At 47.0% G+C, this 16,915-nt stretch overlaps 1 protein-coding gene across 1 annotated transcript in view; it reads right to left on the bottom strand.

Moving 5' to 3' along the window:
- Positions 1 to 16,915, bottom strand: part of trappc9 (trafficking protein particle complex subunit 9) — a 151,413-nt gene that overhangs the window by 26,818 nt on the left and 107,680 nt on the right. The window contains 1 exon segment of the mRNA XM_060043676.1: positions 13,995 to 14,086. Coding sequence (XP_059899659.1) covers positions 13,995 to 14,086 — 92 coding nt within the window.

Below are 16,915 nucleotides of genomic sequence, written 5' to 3'. Positions count from 1 at the left end.
TGTCTGTGTGTGTGTGTGTGTGTGTGTGTGTGTGTGTGTGTGTTTGTAGGTGTGATTGCGGCGTGTGTGTGTGATTATGTGTGTGTGTGTGATTGTGTGTATGAATGTTGGTGTGTGTGTGTGTGCGTATGTTGGTGTGTGTGTGTGGTATGTGTGTGTGTGTGTGTGTCTCTCCACCTGTTATGTGTGCATGTCCTACTCAGGCCAGGCTGTTTAAATCACGCTCAAGCAAGAAGGCAGAACTAAGGCCCGTCTGCTTTCATTTATAATTCAGATGAGTGCCTCGTCCCGTTGGTCTCACCCCAGAAGAACGCTTTGCAGACTACTGTTTAAGGACTCCCGCTGGGTAACCAAAAAACAATAATAATCAATTCAAAAGAGACAAGGTGTCGAGACCATTAATAGAACGTCAATAGAACCTGAGGACGAATACGTTCTCTGCGCTGTAGATCTCAAACAAAGAATGACTTTTATAAACATGATAGGCAAATCCTTATTTACATTGTGCTATCTCCTGCTTACTTCAACTTCACAGAACTCTCCAAATAATTGATGCCTCTATAACAAGCATGCTCCAAATGAAGTGTTTTTCTTTTGGGGGCTTTGATATTCTCACATTGAAATGAGGTAGCTTGTGTTGATAAACACAAAAATGTCTGGCGTATAAAAAAGCCTTGTAAAAAACACTCGTACATTACACTGCCTTGACTTTTATTGTCAGTGTTGAAGAGACCGACTAAATATACTATTGTTTGATGGATGAGTGATTGGATGAAGATACCATTTCAATGTACCTTTTTTTTTTATATTGTATGTTGAATATGTTCAACGGAAATCAATTTGTAATAGAATATGTTTGTATGGGTTATGGCCTATTCAAAGATGTTGTCTATTCATAAGCTATTATTAACATTTTCTAATTAAAGTTAAGATATAACCATGGCCTGCTGCGCAAGTACTATCAGCAGTATCAAAGAAAAACTCAATACAAATAGCATTTCTTTCTGATGAAAACACAAAGCAACTTGACTTTCCTCAATCCCCTCAGTGTTGCACGACGGAAACTGAAGGGCTCTCAGAACGCGAACAGACACAATGCACATAAAAACACACACAGTCCCATGTTACCTTCTCTGCACCTGAGTGCGCGCCTACACACTCTGTGATTCTTTGATCTAAACGGACCACTCACATTGCAACACAATCACCGGCGGGGAAAGTAAACATCGACGATGGAATGACACCATCATAAGACCTAGAAATGCGCAGAAAGTCTATAATGGCTTCGTGATGGGTTGCACTAAATGTATTGTGGATTGTGAATGGTAAAATCCATGCGTCATTTGAACACGACCGGGATAATCTGCCAGCATGAGAAATTGCAACTTCTCCACACGAATGCAGGTTCATCCAACACACGCATGGAACACTCAAAGAGGGTGATCGCCAAGGCAACCATCGCCGGCAGGACCTTCCACAAGGTGATCTTCATCATGATCGGTAGCTGTACATACAAATAGCATGTGCCCTCAAATCTCTACGGCATGACCTATTGAGGCAAAGATCGGTCGGCATGTGGGATGTGGCCAAGGGCAAGGCCAGTACATCGGATGGAATTTCTACCAGAAAGGAGGCGTCCTGCACATGAATCAGATACCCCCTCGGTGCAACCAACAATGGAATGAATGCAGTGTGTCTATGACTTTCGTTTTGCCATAATAGTAACCGTTGTATAAAAGCAATAGATCACTTCAGTCAGTGGTATGTGCTCATTATACCACTGTGAACGGGGTCGCCGGCCCTCCGCTGCGCGTCGGGGCCGGACAACGCCCCATAACAGTGGTATAATGAGCACATACCACAGCCTGTCGTGATCTATTGCTTAAATATATTTTGAAGCAAAAATAACTTGCTAAACATAACTAGTCTAAACCTGACGCGATTCCTTTTTATTGATTAACAGGAAAGGAATCAATCATAAATAAATGTGGCATACAAAGAAAGGTGAAGACATAGACAAAACAAAACTCACTGAAGGAACGCCAGCATCCAAGTGAGCGAGCCCGCACGTGTTTGCCCGCGAGTGTGTATTTCTGCGCACATGTGTGTGTCTGCGGGCGCGCACGTGAGTGTCTGTGTATCATCGGAGAAAGGTTGGCCGCCAAGGGGCTACGTGGCAGCGTGCCTGCGACTCATTGACCGACCTGTCATCTGTGGTTCTGACTCATCGCTTAACCTTTGGGAGCATGTTACTTAGCACCCCACTACCAACCACCACCACCACCACCACCACCACCGACCCCCGCCCTACCCGACAGGGGAGAAAGGGCCCAGGGAGGGAGCTTTTAAAGAAACCCTGAGGCAGCGTGGGTTCAGTACCGCCGTCTAGACGCCTGCTGCGTTGGACCGCTCGCGTCGATGGAAGTGAAACGTTTGATTCAGGGCGAGGAGGGTGGAACAGGTGGGAGATATGCAGCCAGTCGACGGTGTAGTGATCAGGGGAGGTTGATCTAGACTAGCTCTCAAAAAGGCGGCCGCGTGGTGTGCTCTGAGGGGACGTGCATTATCACACAAGTAGGGAGATGAGTAAGGTAGGGGGGGTGGGCCATGGTTTGTGGTCGGGGGTCTCATGAACACTTGTCAATAGCAATGCCTCGGAGGCAGGGGAAAGCAGCGAAGACATCTCCAAATTCAATGTCTTCAAGGGTGAAGACTATGAATGATTTGAAGCCGCGCTGTCGAGGGGGTTACAGAGCTCTTTTATGCAGGCCGCCGGGGCTGAGATTGGAGGCTTCTGTGAGAGACTTAAATGCTGCATGTAAAGGAAGGCACTCTGAGGGAACACAATGACCCAGGAGTTGGGTCCATCTGGCTGCTCTACTTTACGCCCCGATGGAATAGAGCATTAGCCATAATAGAATAGGGCATCAGAAGGGTGACGGAGCCGTGCCAGCGTGCATCTGACACACTGATGGAAAATAAATTACAATTGGGAATTGGCCCTGCATTCTAACCAGCCAACGGTTACAAGGGGAAACCCATAGTGAATGATGAGGAATAGTACACTAGATTTATATTTATTAACAATCAAACATTAACATCATTCATTGTACTTATATCTTATTTTTCTGGATACCTACAGCGCTTTATGTAGCGAGTTTGAATGTCTAAGTGGGGGGCTAGAGGTGAGGTGAAGTATGCAATCAGAGACCAGGGGGTGATTATGGGGTGATGCTGGTTCCAATGCCCGGTTCGGAATTAGATTTATTTATTTTTTACAAAAAACACACTAAAGGAAAGCCAATTTAGTGCAAACTAAATTAACCAAATAACTTGACATTCATATTCCAGAACCCATGCTTCATTGAAAAGCATTTTTAATAACGTGCCCTGAATCATCCGATGTTTCTGGTCGAACCCAAACTACTTTGATCTATCAGAGTATAATGTATTCTGAGGCGTTGATGGAGCCGCGCCCAGTGCATTTAAAGATTAAATGAGGTGGAGCAGCCAACGGGCTGACGGAGGTATGAATTTCAGGAAAGAAGTGTGCTGCCAAGGGGTGTGTCTCGGCTTGCCCACGCCTAACATTTGGGTCCCCAAAGTAACTGCTGGCAGACTTCACCGCTCCTTGGGGTCCGAGTTACTGTGTCAGGTATTTTTGAATGGGCGCCTGGCCAAACACTCTCTTTGAGGGACGGCCAAGCACTGCCGACCAAAGTGTGTCTGGAGGTCCTGATCTCAATCTTCATAAACACAACCTAAGTAACTCCTTGTGTCTGGGAAGAGCGACCAGCGGAGACACAGGAGCCTCCAAGACCCTTCGAACTGTATCACCTTCTGTGAATCACACGACTATACAGCCTTTCACAAGTGGGACACCGTCGTGTTTCGTTTCGTGGAAGAGGAAATGGTTGACTTCGATCCAGGAGGACGCAAATGTTTGTTTATACTGCTTGGCTGCAGAGCACATGTGTGCCATGCAGAAGGAAAGAGAAGACGTGGAAAGGGCGACCTGTACGGGGCAAGGACACGTGGTAGTAGGACTACGAAGGGCAGGTCACCATGCAGAGATGGTCCTTTAGGGAGCAGATAAGATTTGGTATGTTTGTGCATTTTTTTTTGTGTGTGTTTATGTGTGTAAGTGTGTGTATGTGTGGGCGTGTGATTGCGTGTTGGTGTATGTGTGTGCGAGTGCATGCGTCCATGTGTGAATGTGGCATGGAGATAAAGGCTATGAATGTATGTTTGTAGAGGTCAGCACTGATATGTGCCCTACACACAGAAAGGAGGATTTTTTAGATGTGATAATGTCAATAGTGATGCACACATACACACACACAAAAACAAACACAAAACCATCACTGACAAACACAAAACACTGAACCAAGGTTCACTGTTTGTTTACCACCTTGTGTGCTTTGGTTTTGCTTTTGTCTAGAATTTAAACAAATGAAGACTATTATTTTTAATATTGCATGCGTGTCTATAGACACAAAAGGTCCTATTTCACCTCCAACCAATGGCAGCAGAGGGGCTAACATACATAGATACATCGAGGTTTCCTCTCCAACTCCATAATGGGTTGCCAAGGGACTACACCAACCCCATATGTAGCAATGGCCTTCGCAAGAACCAGATACAAAGATTTCCAGATCGATCGCCCTGCCACACCAACTATCATTCACACCACTGCCTAACAGGGGTTCGGGGGGGACGCACCATATCTTGGGGGGGACGCACCATATCTTGAGGGGGACACACTGTGGAAATGACTCCTTCCAATTCCGACCCTCTCGAAAGAACACAAACATAGAAAGCCCTACACTGGCCGTGGCTTACTGGAAAATAAGGAAGTATTGGGTGGCCTTGGGATTGTGTTGTGTTGTGATATTGATGGGATGTGATCGCTTGCTCGACCTAAATAATTGGCTTACTATATATTTGACAGAGAAGCTCAGCTGAAAAGTACTTTGGGGTGGGACTTAGCTACTCTATAGCAGGGTACTTTTGTCAACCTATCGTCGCTGAACACGTTGGGTCTTCAGGATCAATTCCATGCCACAGACACAGTTAATCTTGTAAAGAAGTAAAATTCATCTTGCCAGCAAGCCATTAGCATAATATGACAGTGCCACTGTGTGCCACTGTGTGACACTGAGCAGTGTCACACTTTGTCAATTCTCTCAATGCAATTCAGATGAGACGACTGAATCCTTCTATCCAGGTGTCTTCATGCATTTTGTTGGATGTCTTTTTACTTGATAATAGGTCTTGGATGGGCTCAACCGGTAATTCTGAGGGCAGTTTTCATCGCATCAAAAGTGAATTAAGGGATATCTTCTGACAAGTAAGTGATATCTATCCATCCATCAATAGCCTGCAATGGTAGCTCCTTGAGGTTTGCAATCAATTAAATTAAATTGAATTGCCACCCCTCAAGCACCAGGCAGGATTGGTTGGAATGATCCCCGGGGCATTTAATCAGTTTCTTGACTAACGACCAGCTCCACCAGGACTAGATATGAATGCAGATTGTGCCTCGGAATCCCACTCGTCACTCAGCGTAATGTGCTCATACAGGAGGACAGAGGGGGGTAGCTGGGGAGGAGCTATACCGATGCAGCATCGTCGGGTCTGTGACTGAGGCCCGGGGGCTGCCTGTCCCATCAGCAGTGCATGTCTATCCAATACAAAGCAATGTCCCTTATCTGCAGCGCCTCACGCAGGCCTGTCAGCAACAGGGGCAGTCCCCCAACATTTCTTTAGCCGTCTGATGTCTGCGTCTCGGGCGCCATATGGGCCCGATGAGATGAATTTCCTCCTGGGACCAATGCAGGCAGAGACCGGTGGCGCCCAAAAATCTGGTTGTGCAGTTGACCAATGACGGACACCGTTGTGGAGCGCAATGAAGACGGGAAAATAAAAAACAGATAAAATCTGCTGTAGCCCGCAAATGGTGAAAGCAATGACACACAAATGACATTCTGGAACGAGCAGTTCAATGAAAAGGAAAAACGGATTCAGTGCCATGCCAAAACAAGGTCCACAGGCGGTCTACATAGATCAACTCATGCACAGGGAAGATTTGATTAGGGTTCTGTGGCACCAGAGCATCATTGAGATGGATCAATAGAAGCAGCTGTGTGCTGCAGAAAGATGCTTCTTTTCTTCACTCTGAGCCAAGGCTGTTTTATGTGCAGACTTCGACAAACCCAGACGACAGTCTCTTCCGACGATACAAAGTAAAATGCAGAAATAGGAAATACTCACAGTGGTGTACCTGAGAAAGAGGGGCCACTGAAGCATCGAGGCATAGGGGATTGATGATGATTATTTTTGGGGGGGAAAACGGGGGGGGGGGGGGGGGCAGACTTGACAGGTGTCAATGAGTATAAGTTGTAAATAATAAAGGTAACTGAAACCATACAAGTTGTCAGTGAGTAACCTGTGACTCATCGGTGATCAGCTCTACTCTTGCGGCCTTGGAGAGATGAAAGGGTTTATTTTTAGGTTAAAATACCATCTTGAGGTATTGGCATAAAAATAGCGACAATGTGCAAGTTGTGAAAGCCTTAAGCAAACTGGACATTCAATGCTACAACGAACTGCAAGCCGTCTTCAATGCCTTGGCCTTCAAATCCACTCCCGCAACTAATTTGTCTGTTCTCAGAGTGCAAGCATTGTATTCTGGTGGGCCAAACAGCTGTGTCAAATTATTCCTCCGTTTAGCGGAACCTTAAATAGGGTAGGTGAGCTTTCTCAACAATCTCATACCAGAAAACTAGAGTCTGGACTTGGTTGCATTTAGAAATGTCAGGTAATTTGTCTTACAGGGATGAAAAGGCAGCCGTTGGGGTTACCTTCAAGGAAATCAATGAAAGAGGTGATTTGATAGGAGGAGGAAAGGGGAGGGTGGGTCTGGTTAAGAAAACAAGCGCTGAGTGAAAGAAGTAAACAAAGAGGAATGGATTCTTGCTGCAAGGTAAACGTCGGTTGTGACTAAAATAAATGTATCCTTTAACAACTGAGCCTTTAAGCAAGCAACATGTTTGTAAGCACATAAGCCAGTGGTTCCCAACCTGTTTTTGGCCCATTTCTAGCTGTGAAAATGTTGGCTGCTTCCACACAAATTGTATTTCCACAATCATCATCTGCCAGTTATACCAAGGTCCCAGTTAAAAGAGCATTTTGTAGTAGTTTACTCATGGCCCTAACATTACACTAAAGGACATCTTTGATACCTTAAAAAAAAAGGTTGTTTTTGGGGTGGGACTTAGCTACTCATCAAAACTCATCAAATATCTTCAGCTTATGTCAGCAACCTCTTGCAACCCCATGACCCTATCAGCAAACGCCAAGTTAGGTCCTGACAACAAAGTTGGGAACCACTGACCTGAACTCTCCCTCGCTTGCTTTGTAATAATGACACCAACACAGGCTAACCACTTCTTCTTCAAAGTCATGCGTTTGTCATACTTGAGCTGTTGTGTTAAATATGTGTATGTTATGCTTGTCGGGCCAGGTATATGCTTAAGGCACATTGTCGGCTTGTGGATGATAAAATAAGTCAAAGTAACAAAAGAGGTGAAAAAAAAACCCAGACATGTTCTAAAAGTTATAGTTGTACTTCTTTTAGAAAGCAATTCCACTGACTTAACTGGTTTCCCCATTATTGTCGTTCTTCTCCGTTTCCAAAACACCCACATAGAAGAAGGCCAATCCTTTGTGCTGCATTATTCGTGGCAGGGCGGAGGAGTTATGATTTATGTCCAAGGCTTGCCTAAAATGACGCATTCCCGGCCGAGATTGTTGGGTTGCCGTGATAAATGTCCTGTAAACAGACACTTCTAGCCAGTTAAACGTGCTAACTATCCATTTCCACCGGGCCCCTAGAAAGGATCCGAGTGGGCGCACCGTGCGTGGTTCACCGATGCGCTCCCGTTTCCACATGAGAGCCAACGCATCGGTGGAATCACACCGGTGGTCCGAGCCAAAGTGAAACAAATGATCCTTTCATCTCAGTCCTCACAAGATGAAAAAGGAAAAAGCCAAAGCTTTTGTGAACAGTGTACGCACTGCGCTGTGTTTGAGCCATCCCTCAGTTGCTTCCACTTAGCAGGTGACTCCGTCTTCCGTGCCACGATGAGTCACAACCCAACGCACCAATGTGTGAGGAAACACTGCCTATCACGCAAAAAGTGAAGGTTATTCACAAAGAGAAACAAACTTCTCAGAGAGAAACCTGAACCGGTGTGGATGACACCTCGTGAGGCCATGTGCCACGGTGTCAGGCCACCTCATCATCGAGTGGTGATCACACTCTTTAGCATCTCCGTCTCTATCTCCGTCCTGAAGCCCCGCCCCTGTCCTGCCCCGCTGAGTCAGCAGAGGATCTGTAAATCACACCACCGCCGGGCCCAGCGAGACGAATACAGTCTCCAGAAATAGGCGTGTACGGCCTCCCTGTCCGTCCTTCTAACTCCATCCGTCTCTATCGGCCGCCTGGGCCCATAGATCTCTGGGATCTCAAGCAGGGGCTGATGGACAGCTTCTGGGTGTCAGAGGTGGAAAAACAAGCTGATAAATCAGCCTGTGTTTAACCAATGTTCTTCTTCCCGCTCATCGCTCAGTGTGGGCCGCCCCTGACAGCTGTCGACCACCTCTCCTGATTTAGGCCTGGCCCGGGGCCATTAATGCTTTCATGTTGCATCCCAAGACCAGAGATCGGTCTGCCCTCACAGACAATGGCTTCCCCTGATGACCTGGGGTCCTAGTCTGTTATGTATGTATTTAGCCTCGCTGATAAACCATAAACGGATCAACTCTCAGGGGTAAATAGAGGATTTATGACATTAAATGAAATCTGCTGATCCATTTTTGAATTGGATTTTAAACAATTCCAAACAGAGGAAAAAGGTGTTTGCCTTGCCTGTCACCTAATAGTAAACGAAAATTGCCTGACTTTACCAGAGCTGAGTTAGCACTGGTACATTTCATCCAATGGCTGAGGCTCTTACTAATCATTAACCAGCCCGATTGCCACGTTGACTTAGTGATGTAGGAGGTACTAGTCACATCCTTGTAGTACAAATACGCATTTTCAATGTAGAATGCAAGCACGATCACCTGGCTCTGACCTCAGCCAATCATGACAATAATTAGTGTGTAAATGCAATTTTCAATGCAAATGAGAAGAATCGATTGTGTTGTCGACGTGGGCTAGGGGATCATTCAGACTGCACAGAGTGAGCCAATGCACACAGAGAAAAACACACGAGAAAGAGCCACCAGAGACGATGTAACCTCCAAACCCTTTAGAGCACGCTCACCGCGCTACCCCCCCTGCCCGGGCCTCGTTCATCAACCTCCCGGCGGACGACCGCAGAGAGAGCACCAAGCAGGGCTGGTGGGGTGGCGTGGTGGAGTCAAGGGGTTCATGTAGGCTCACAGCTGCACTGTGTGTCCTTCGCCTCCCAGCTACAGGTGCAGCAGCACTCAGGAGTAACGCTCTTCCATTTCAATGACCTGCGGTTTTCCATTCACACGCGTAGTCCTTCAAGGCACGGGCAGCTCTGTACCTCCCCCCCCCCCCCCCCCCCCCCACCCTTCCTCCTCTAGCTTTGTCTGATCATCACTCTCTCTCAGGTCAGTGATTTCAGTCATCATCACCATCACCGCCACACGGAGGGGGCTGTGGTGTCCTGGGCACCTGACGAAGGGCTTGAAGGCACCAGACTCCACCAGCGCATTATCTCTGCATGCCGGGGAGCCGCCGCCTGTGGCCTCAGCAAGCGGCCATCTGCCTTCGTTGGGCAAACACGTGGGAGGGTTTGAGAGGGAGACACTCAAATAGGAAAAAAACAACAGTCTTATCAAATTATCTCTGGCCTTTTTACAGCTGCCTGCGAGGCAGCCCCCCCCCCCCCCCCCCCCCCCCCCAGCCCCCCTGTCCCTTTCTTCTTTCCATCTTTCTCCCAGGCTAAACGTTTGTCTTTCCATTCATGGGTGAATTTGTATGCTGTTGGGATGGGTTCTCGGTAGCCGGCTGATGTCACGGATGGTAATGGGTGGAGGGGTGGAGGGGTGGAGGATCAAGGGGACAAAGTCCACGCCCGGCCTCTCTTTACCTTCCAGCTCCCTGCTTGGCCGCCACGGGGGATACAACAGCCCTCTCTTTTTTTTTACAAATGCATTTACAGATCGGACCACAAATATCGCCAGATAGTTGTTTAAAAGAAAATAAATAACACACAATTCCCTGTATTTGTTTAGGTTGACCCCTGCTACCTGTTGAACAATGCAAACGCTACTTCTTTATTTTTTTCTTTATCTTCTTTATTTTTTTGCATGGGAGGACCTGGGGAATGGCTTTGTCTGGCCCTGGTGGGGACCCATTTGTCAGTGGACTCCAGCAAGGCGTCCCAGTCTTTAATCTAATTGTCATCCAAGTGCTGCAATCAATGAGGACCATTATTTACAGGATGCCAGGTTGGGAGGGTTGCATGAAACAAACAATGCCCCTTGTTCTGGCATTGCACTCTGTCGGAAAGATAGAAAAGCAGCGTTTCTCCAGCACCAAAAAGGCTCAAGTTTTCATTTGAGGAACAGGTTTTTAAAGGACATTCAGATTCAGGAAAGTAGCGATAATTGTAAACAAGATCATGCTGAATAACCAACAAGTAAGGTGGGTTTCTAACCCATTAATATACTGCTTACAGACTTAAGCAAGGTACACAATCCTCCACTGAATAAATAAACCCAACATTAAAGCCAATCCGCTATAAACTGTTCATCATCTTTTTTCTGGTCATCAAGGAAGGCTGTTTCCTACAATTGGATTTAAACTCCATATTTCCACTCGTCAAGATAAAGAATGCATCATTGAGATCCAATCAGTGCTTGAACAGCATCTTATCTGCGCTGACGCTATAAGCGCATCGCTGGTGTTGCTCTGGGCGTGCTTGAGGAGTGGAACCATGTCACTGATACGGACAGCAATGCATGCATGTTTACCCTATTCAAAACGAAGAAGTGTTCTCCAGCCTTTCTTATGTTCTGTTTTATTGAAACCTCCGCAACATCAAATATTCATAGGTTGCTATGGCAGCATAGCACAAAAGACGCATCAAGTTTGGGGCTCTTTCTCTGTTAACTCACAGTGACATCCTACAAAACCCCCTGAAAAAGGAGAGATATTGCAGCACCTGCTGCTTCCTTAGTAATGACTCAAGGCAGACAAACCCAAATTTACGGCAGCACATCATTCAAACGCACACTATTGTTTGGTTTCCCTAACGCACGTTAACAATCAGGTTGATACGTTCCGTGAGACGGCCGTTACCATTTCTTGAAACATGGCCCTCAAGTCTTTATGGGAGAGGACAGGTGTCACTGACAGGAAATGAGAGATGAGAGACAACACAAGCGTGCGTCAGCATCAACAACGCCCTCCAATAGGGCTCCTCTTCCAAGAGCGTCCTCACTTTTACGACTCACAATCATACTTGTTTGTTCAGAAGTTTATTGGGCAGGGGCAAATTCATTGCGCATTGTTTCATATTAAATAAAAAATAAATGCCAATTTGCAACCCCTGTCTCCTCTGGTTAGGCCTTTACTAAAAGTTACACGAAAAAGTTGCACTTGAATATGCTCAATATTTATTACTGTATGGTCCATGACTAGTTTTGGCGTGATTGAGCCACACAGCCCACTGCAGTCCCTGGCCCACTGCCCACGGCCTGTGCACGGCCTGCCCACTGACCCATTGGTCGTTAGGGTTGTTGGTTGTTAAATGCTGTGTGGCTTCGCCGCCAACGTCACGCCAACTCACCGTGAGGTTCACCGTGGTTCACCGTGTTCACCGTGGAGAAGACGAGCCCAGCTCTCTCTGTATCTCGGACCGAGCTGTAGGATCAGCCTCCATTCATTACCAGGGCACTGTTCCCAAGTTTAATGAAAGAATTCACGGAACACTAAAAAGACATGACGCCGATGGCTGCGGTCCAGCTGAATAGTGAGTCCGTCTACTTTACACGCATATAAAACAGGCCCGATATTCCTACCGCATTGTGCGCTCAGACATGCTTATGCTGTTGTAACCTTTGGCACATTGTTGTTGACAAGAGAGAAATACCTAGACCGTTTTGGAATGAAGATTGCATCTAGACTAAAAAGTAAATTCTGCTTACACAAAGGTTTCACCTTTTGCACCGCATCCATTGTTTGCGTAATCTCAGAGAACGAGCGAAGAAGAGGCAAAGAAGCTGGGTAACTGTCGACAGTGGAATGACGGAGAGGCCAATTAAGGTCGTTATCTGTTCAGCAAGGCGCAATCAGTGGGCCATCATCGTTTGCCGCAACAGTTAAAGCTAATGCTATGGTTTAGTGCTAATGGATAACTGCACCACTAGAAGTCGACCTCGCAGTTTTCCACATCAGATACTAAAAGTAAGAGGCTTAATTCAGTGTTGCCACTCTCCTGAATAAGTGGTCAAGCTCGAGCCTGAAGTAACTGCATAATGGCACGCAAACGGGCAATCTCCAGGAGGGGCCCCAGTTCCAGCAGGAACGTGAGGACATTTCCAAACGTAAACGTGTGGCATCGAGAGAATTCCCTCTGCATTCACCGCTGGCAATCTCTTAATTTAAAAGATATGGAAACCCGAATTTAAAGATTCCATTCCAAGGACTTGCGGCGCAACAATGCGATGCAGGACGAATGGGAGGGGATTTAGGACCATCCAGGCGTAATCTACACGCCCGAGAACTGCAGAGTGGCAAAGGCATTCAAAGCATCCGGTTGGGCTAATGATTTTAGCCGCAGGGGAAATTCCAGCGCAACCACCTGTTATTGAGCTATGCGATAGTCCTGGCCGCCTTAATAGAGGCTTACTGAGAGGATTATGAGAAATAACGGCTTCAAGAGTCAGATAGGCATGTAGAGCAACAACTCTTCACAATCTCTTTGATTGGGGAGATGGATAAGTCGGCAAGACATCCATCACGGGGGAGACGTGGGGGAGACAGGGGGAGACAGGGGGAGACGAGGCACAGACAGGCGCTCCTCTACCACGCTGTGTGTCTGTCTGGCAGACGTCTGATGATGGATTTCAATGCAAACCAAGCCAAGCAAGATTCAACCATGAAAGTTAAAATTGTTCCGTCTATGGAACAAGGCTCCTGAAGGCGGTTCTGTATCCCTTAGATCCGTCCATCGCTCTCCATCACCGTCTCTCCAGAAGGGTGCTTTGGTCGGGGTTCCTTTCTGCACGGCGGGGGGTCAGTGTGAGATGCCCAGACGGGGGGAGTTCAGTGAGCGCGCTCGAGTGTTTACTTCTTGATCCTCCTCCCTCCGTCGCGTCGCTGGGTGCTCACGCCTGACCCCCACCCCCCCCCCCCCACCGTCCCTCCCCATGGAGCGGACCGCCTGCCCCTCACAGAAGAATGTAATAGGCCTATCGACTCATCAAAATGCCGGCTCCAGTGAAGCCGTCGCCACAGGGTGCGTGTATGGGTGCGTCCGTGCGTGCGTGTGTACGTGCGTGCATGTGTATGTAAGAGAAAGAGGGGCGGAGGGGGGGGGGAAGGGGGGTGGTGCCTCCAAAGATGACTTCAGAGGATGGGCGCAGATGGTGCATTCGTGGAGGGGCTCCCCACTCCAAATGATTCACAGTGTTCCCAGGGCACTGGCACGGCAGCCCCAAAGTAGCTCACAGTGCCACTACAAATGCATAGGCAAACATGGCTAGAGACCCCATTGGTGGGAGGTTTATGCACACACACAACCGAGGTGTTGTCGTAAATACCTTAAAAAACACACAACCGTGACTACCACCAGTCAGAGAGTGGGAACGTTTGGTTGAGGCGATCGCAAAGTGTGAGTTAGCCACTTCAGGAGCCGGATCCATCCGATCCACTTGTCACACACGCACACACACACACACACACACACACGTATGGTATTGAAGGGGCCTCGTGGACCGGGACTCACCCCACTGCAGAGGAGCCAGCTGCAGATGCTCCAGGACCAGCTGGTTCAGCACTCCTTCCACGCTGGCCTCCCCTTGGCGCCGCAGAGACGGGTGAGCTCCTGGTCAAGGAACACAGCAGCACGGACGCCATGGCGACAAGACATGGTTCACTGGGAGATCACTCGAGATGAACAAGGCAAGGATAGAGAAGGAGAGAGAAGGGAATAAGAGTCCAGCACCCTCCCGACAAACTGCCCGGTGCCTCCGCAAGCAGGGACATTGACTAGGGAGCCACAGGTCACATGAATAAAGAAGGGGCCCTTTATGAGAGAGAGAGAAAGAGAGAGCCAGGGATTGTGTCTGTAGGGCTGGGGGAGCGGCTGCCATGGTTACCACCGCCCCACCACAGGGTTAAAAATCCCCACGTTCCATTGGCCTTCTTAAAAGTCTACCTTATCAACCTCGCCAGACATCCCTCACCCAATATAACTAGCGTGTTGGAGAATTCTCACAGTAATAACCTCACACAATGCCTGCGTCGCATTGCATCAACACGGGGTGCTGACGCACAATTGTGTTTTTTGCAAGCTAAAATAAAATGGTGATATTTAATAAAAGAGACCACGACTCTTCTGGCGGCTGACGTTGCCAAATCCAATATCCATCGTCTCAAATCAGACCCTATTGAATAAGTTTCAGTTTGGTCAACTGAGCTACCGCCGGCAAAAGATAAATACGGTCTGCAGAACATCCCTGTGCATGTAATATAATTACAACCCTAGCCAATACAATAGTCTTTACTATTCAAAGCCTCATCAGAGAAACATTTTTCTGAACCATTACTCTGGGCAATTATCATTAAGGTTATGCAATAGGCCTTGCGAACCTTGCGGGAAGGAACGCAAACCATCCCCCTATACACACAGAGACACACACACAGAATCCGACCCACACACACACACAGTAATGTGTTTGACGGCAGGAAATTCTCTTCTCGGGGCCAAGACTTAATGGGGCCATTATTGGCGTGTCGGAGCACCATTACTATGTACATGGGAATGAATGTATAGCGGCATCACGATGTGATAGACGATCCAAGGGATTGGTTGGGGATCATACCCAACGTGTTTGTTTGGAAGTGACAAAAATAGGAAATATGCTTGGAAGGGAACCGTCTAATTTAAGTCAATTGCCTAGCACCAATTGGGGTCAGTGAAGAATAATATTAATAAAAAGTCTACATTATAACAACTTAACCTACAAAATCAAAGTAAAGCTCATTCCCTTACAGAACGGAGGCTTTGGTAGGACCTGAATATGAATTCATTGATTATAACAAAACCACTCTCCCCCGCATAGAAACCCACATTGACACGCGACATCCATACTTTTACGGCAGTGAAGAAAATGCATGTTTGTGTGTGTGTGTGTGTGTGTGTGTGTGTGTGTGTGTGTGTGTGTGTGTGTGTATGTGTGTGTGTGTTTGTGTGTGTGTGTGTGTGTAACTGAGGTCCAACTTGTGGAAAATCAAGGCAGTTAACCGTGAACAGGTATGAAAAAAGGTATGAATCATTTCAAACAAAATTTAATGAGGATTGAAGTGATGATGTGTTTGATGATGATTTGGATAACACGAAGCAGCAATCAATTACAAACATTATTGCAATCTAAACCCAGCTCCAAAAAGCCCTGCTACTTAGCCTGATGCCCCCAGTGCCCATGTCAGATACATTTTGCTAGTTGTCCTGTTTAGCTCTCAGTGGGGAAAGGAAATGTGTGTCTGTGAGGACATGCCGACAAGAGAGGTCTTGTCGGCATCGTGGCCTTGCTATTGCAAGACATGATGGCCACGATTAAAAGTGGTGAATTATAAACATTTAAATCCTACGCAGTAATAAAACAAATATTGCTGCTACACAGCCATTAGTCTGATGGTGTGTCACGATAACGGAATCAGTGATCATTTACACAGCTGACATTTGCCATAATGAGCAGTGTCTCGAACTCCATATTGGTGTCCATTAACCTTTGAAGTGGATTATGCATGCAGAGAGGGAGGAAAGGGAGAGCAGGAGGGAGCAACGAGAGAGAGACGGCAGAATTACAATGAGATAGAGTGAGGCAGAAGAGACAGAGAGAGAGCGAGAGAGAGAGAGGCAGGGAAAGAGAGAGCGAGAGCGAGGTTGAGGGTGACAGCAGAAGTAATTTGCAGAAAATATGGATCTTTGCCGCCACGTCTGCTTTGACAGATCCCAGGGCACGAGAGAGTTGTAAAGGGAGGAGTGATTTCTAACTCCCACTGCTTTAACCAGCACTTTGCAAAAGGCACACGTCCGGGTCTCTGGTGACGTGGGGTGTTCTGTACCTCACCGTAAACCACCTTAATATGTATGCTGCATGGGAATATATGTATGAGGAGTAGAGACTAATCTCAACGATCTGAAGCTATGGGTGGCAACAACGTGGAGATGGGGAGCATGTGACTTGAGTGGCATTTGGAGCCACTTGATCACCAGGAAAAGGTCAGCGTCATTCAAACCACCGGTGGGTGGGTCAGACAAATGAGATTGAAAAGCAACGCATTATGTAATAACCCTCAAGGGTCCTCATTTTATATTAGTATTTCTCTTCTGAACTCTAGTGCTATTTTTTTGTTATTTGTGGGAACCAAAAAGTGTTTGATTTATGTTTTTAAATATGATGAGAATGAAATACTTATGAAATGTTTTTCTTTTCCCTTGAATGATTTAGTCAAATCGTTTCAAATGAGCTCATGGCATTCCAATCGGTGTGATTTGCAATCCTATGGAAGGGCTACCCTGGCTTGTCCACGTCCTTGCCAAAGTAGCATCTTGTAACTAGGGGTTCAGGGGCCCATCCAGTGTCACACTACAACCACCCCCTACCTTCTTCTCCATCTCATCACCGTATCTACACACCG

This window comes from Gadus macrocephalus, chromosome 22 (genome assembly GCF_031168955.1).
Source record: "Gadus macrocephalus chromosome 22, ASM3116895v1".
In the NCBI taxonomy this organism is placed as follows: Eukaryota; Metazoa; Chordata; class Actinopteri; order Gadiformes; family Gadidae; genus Gadus; species Gadus macrocephalus.
This window is presented reverse-complemented; position numbering and strand designations above follow the sequence as displayed.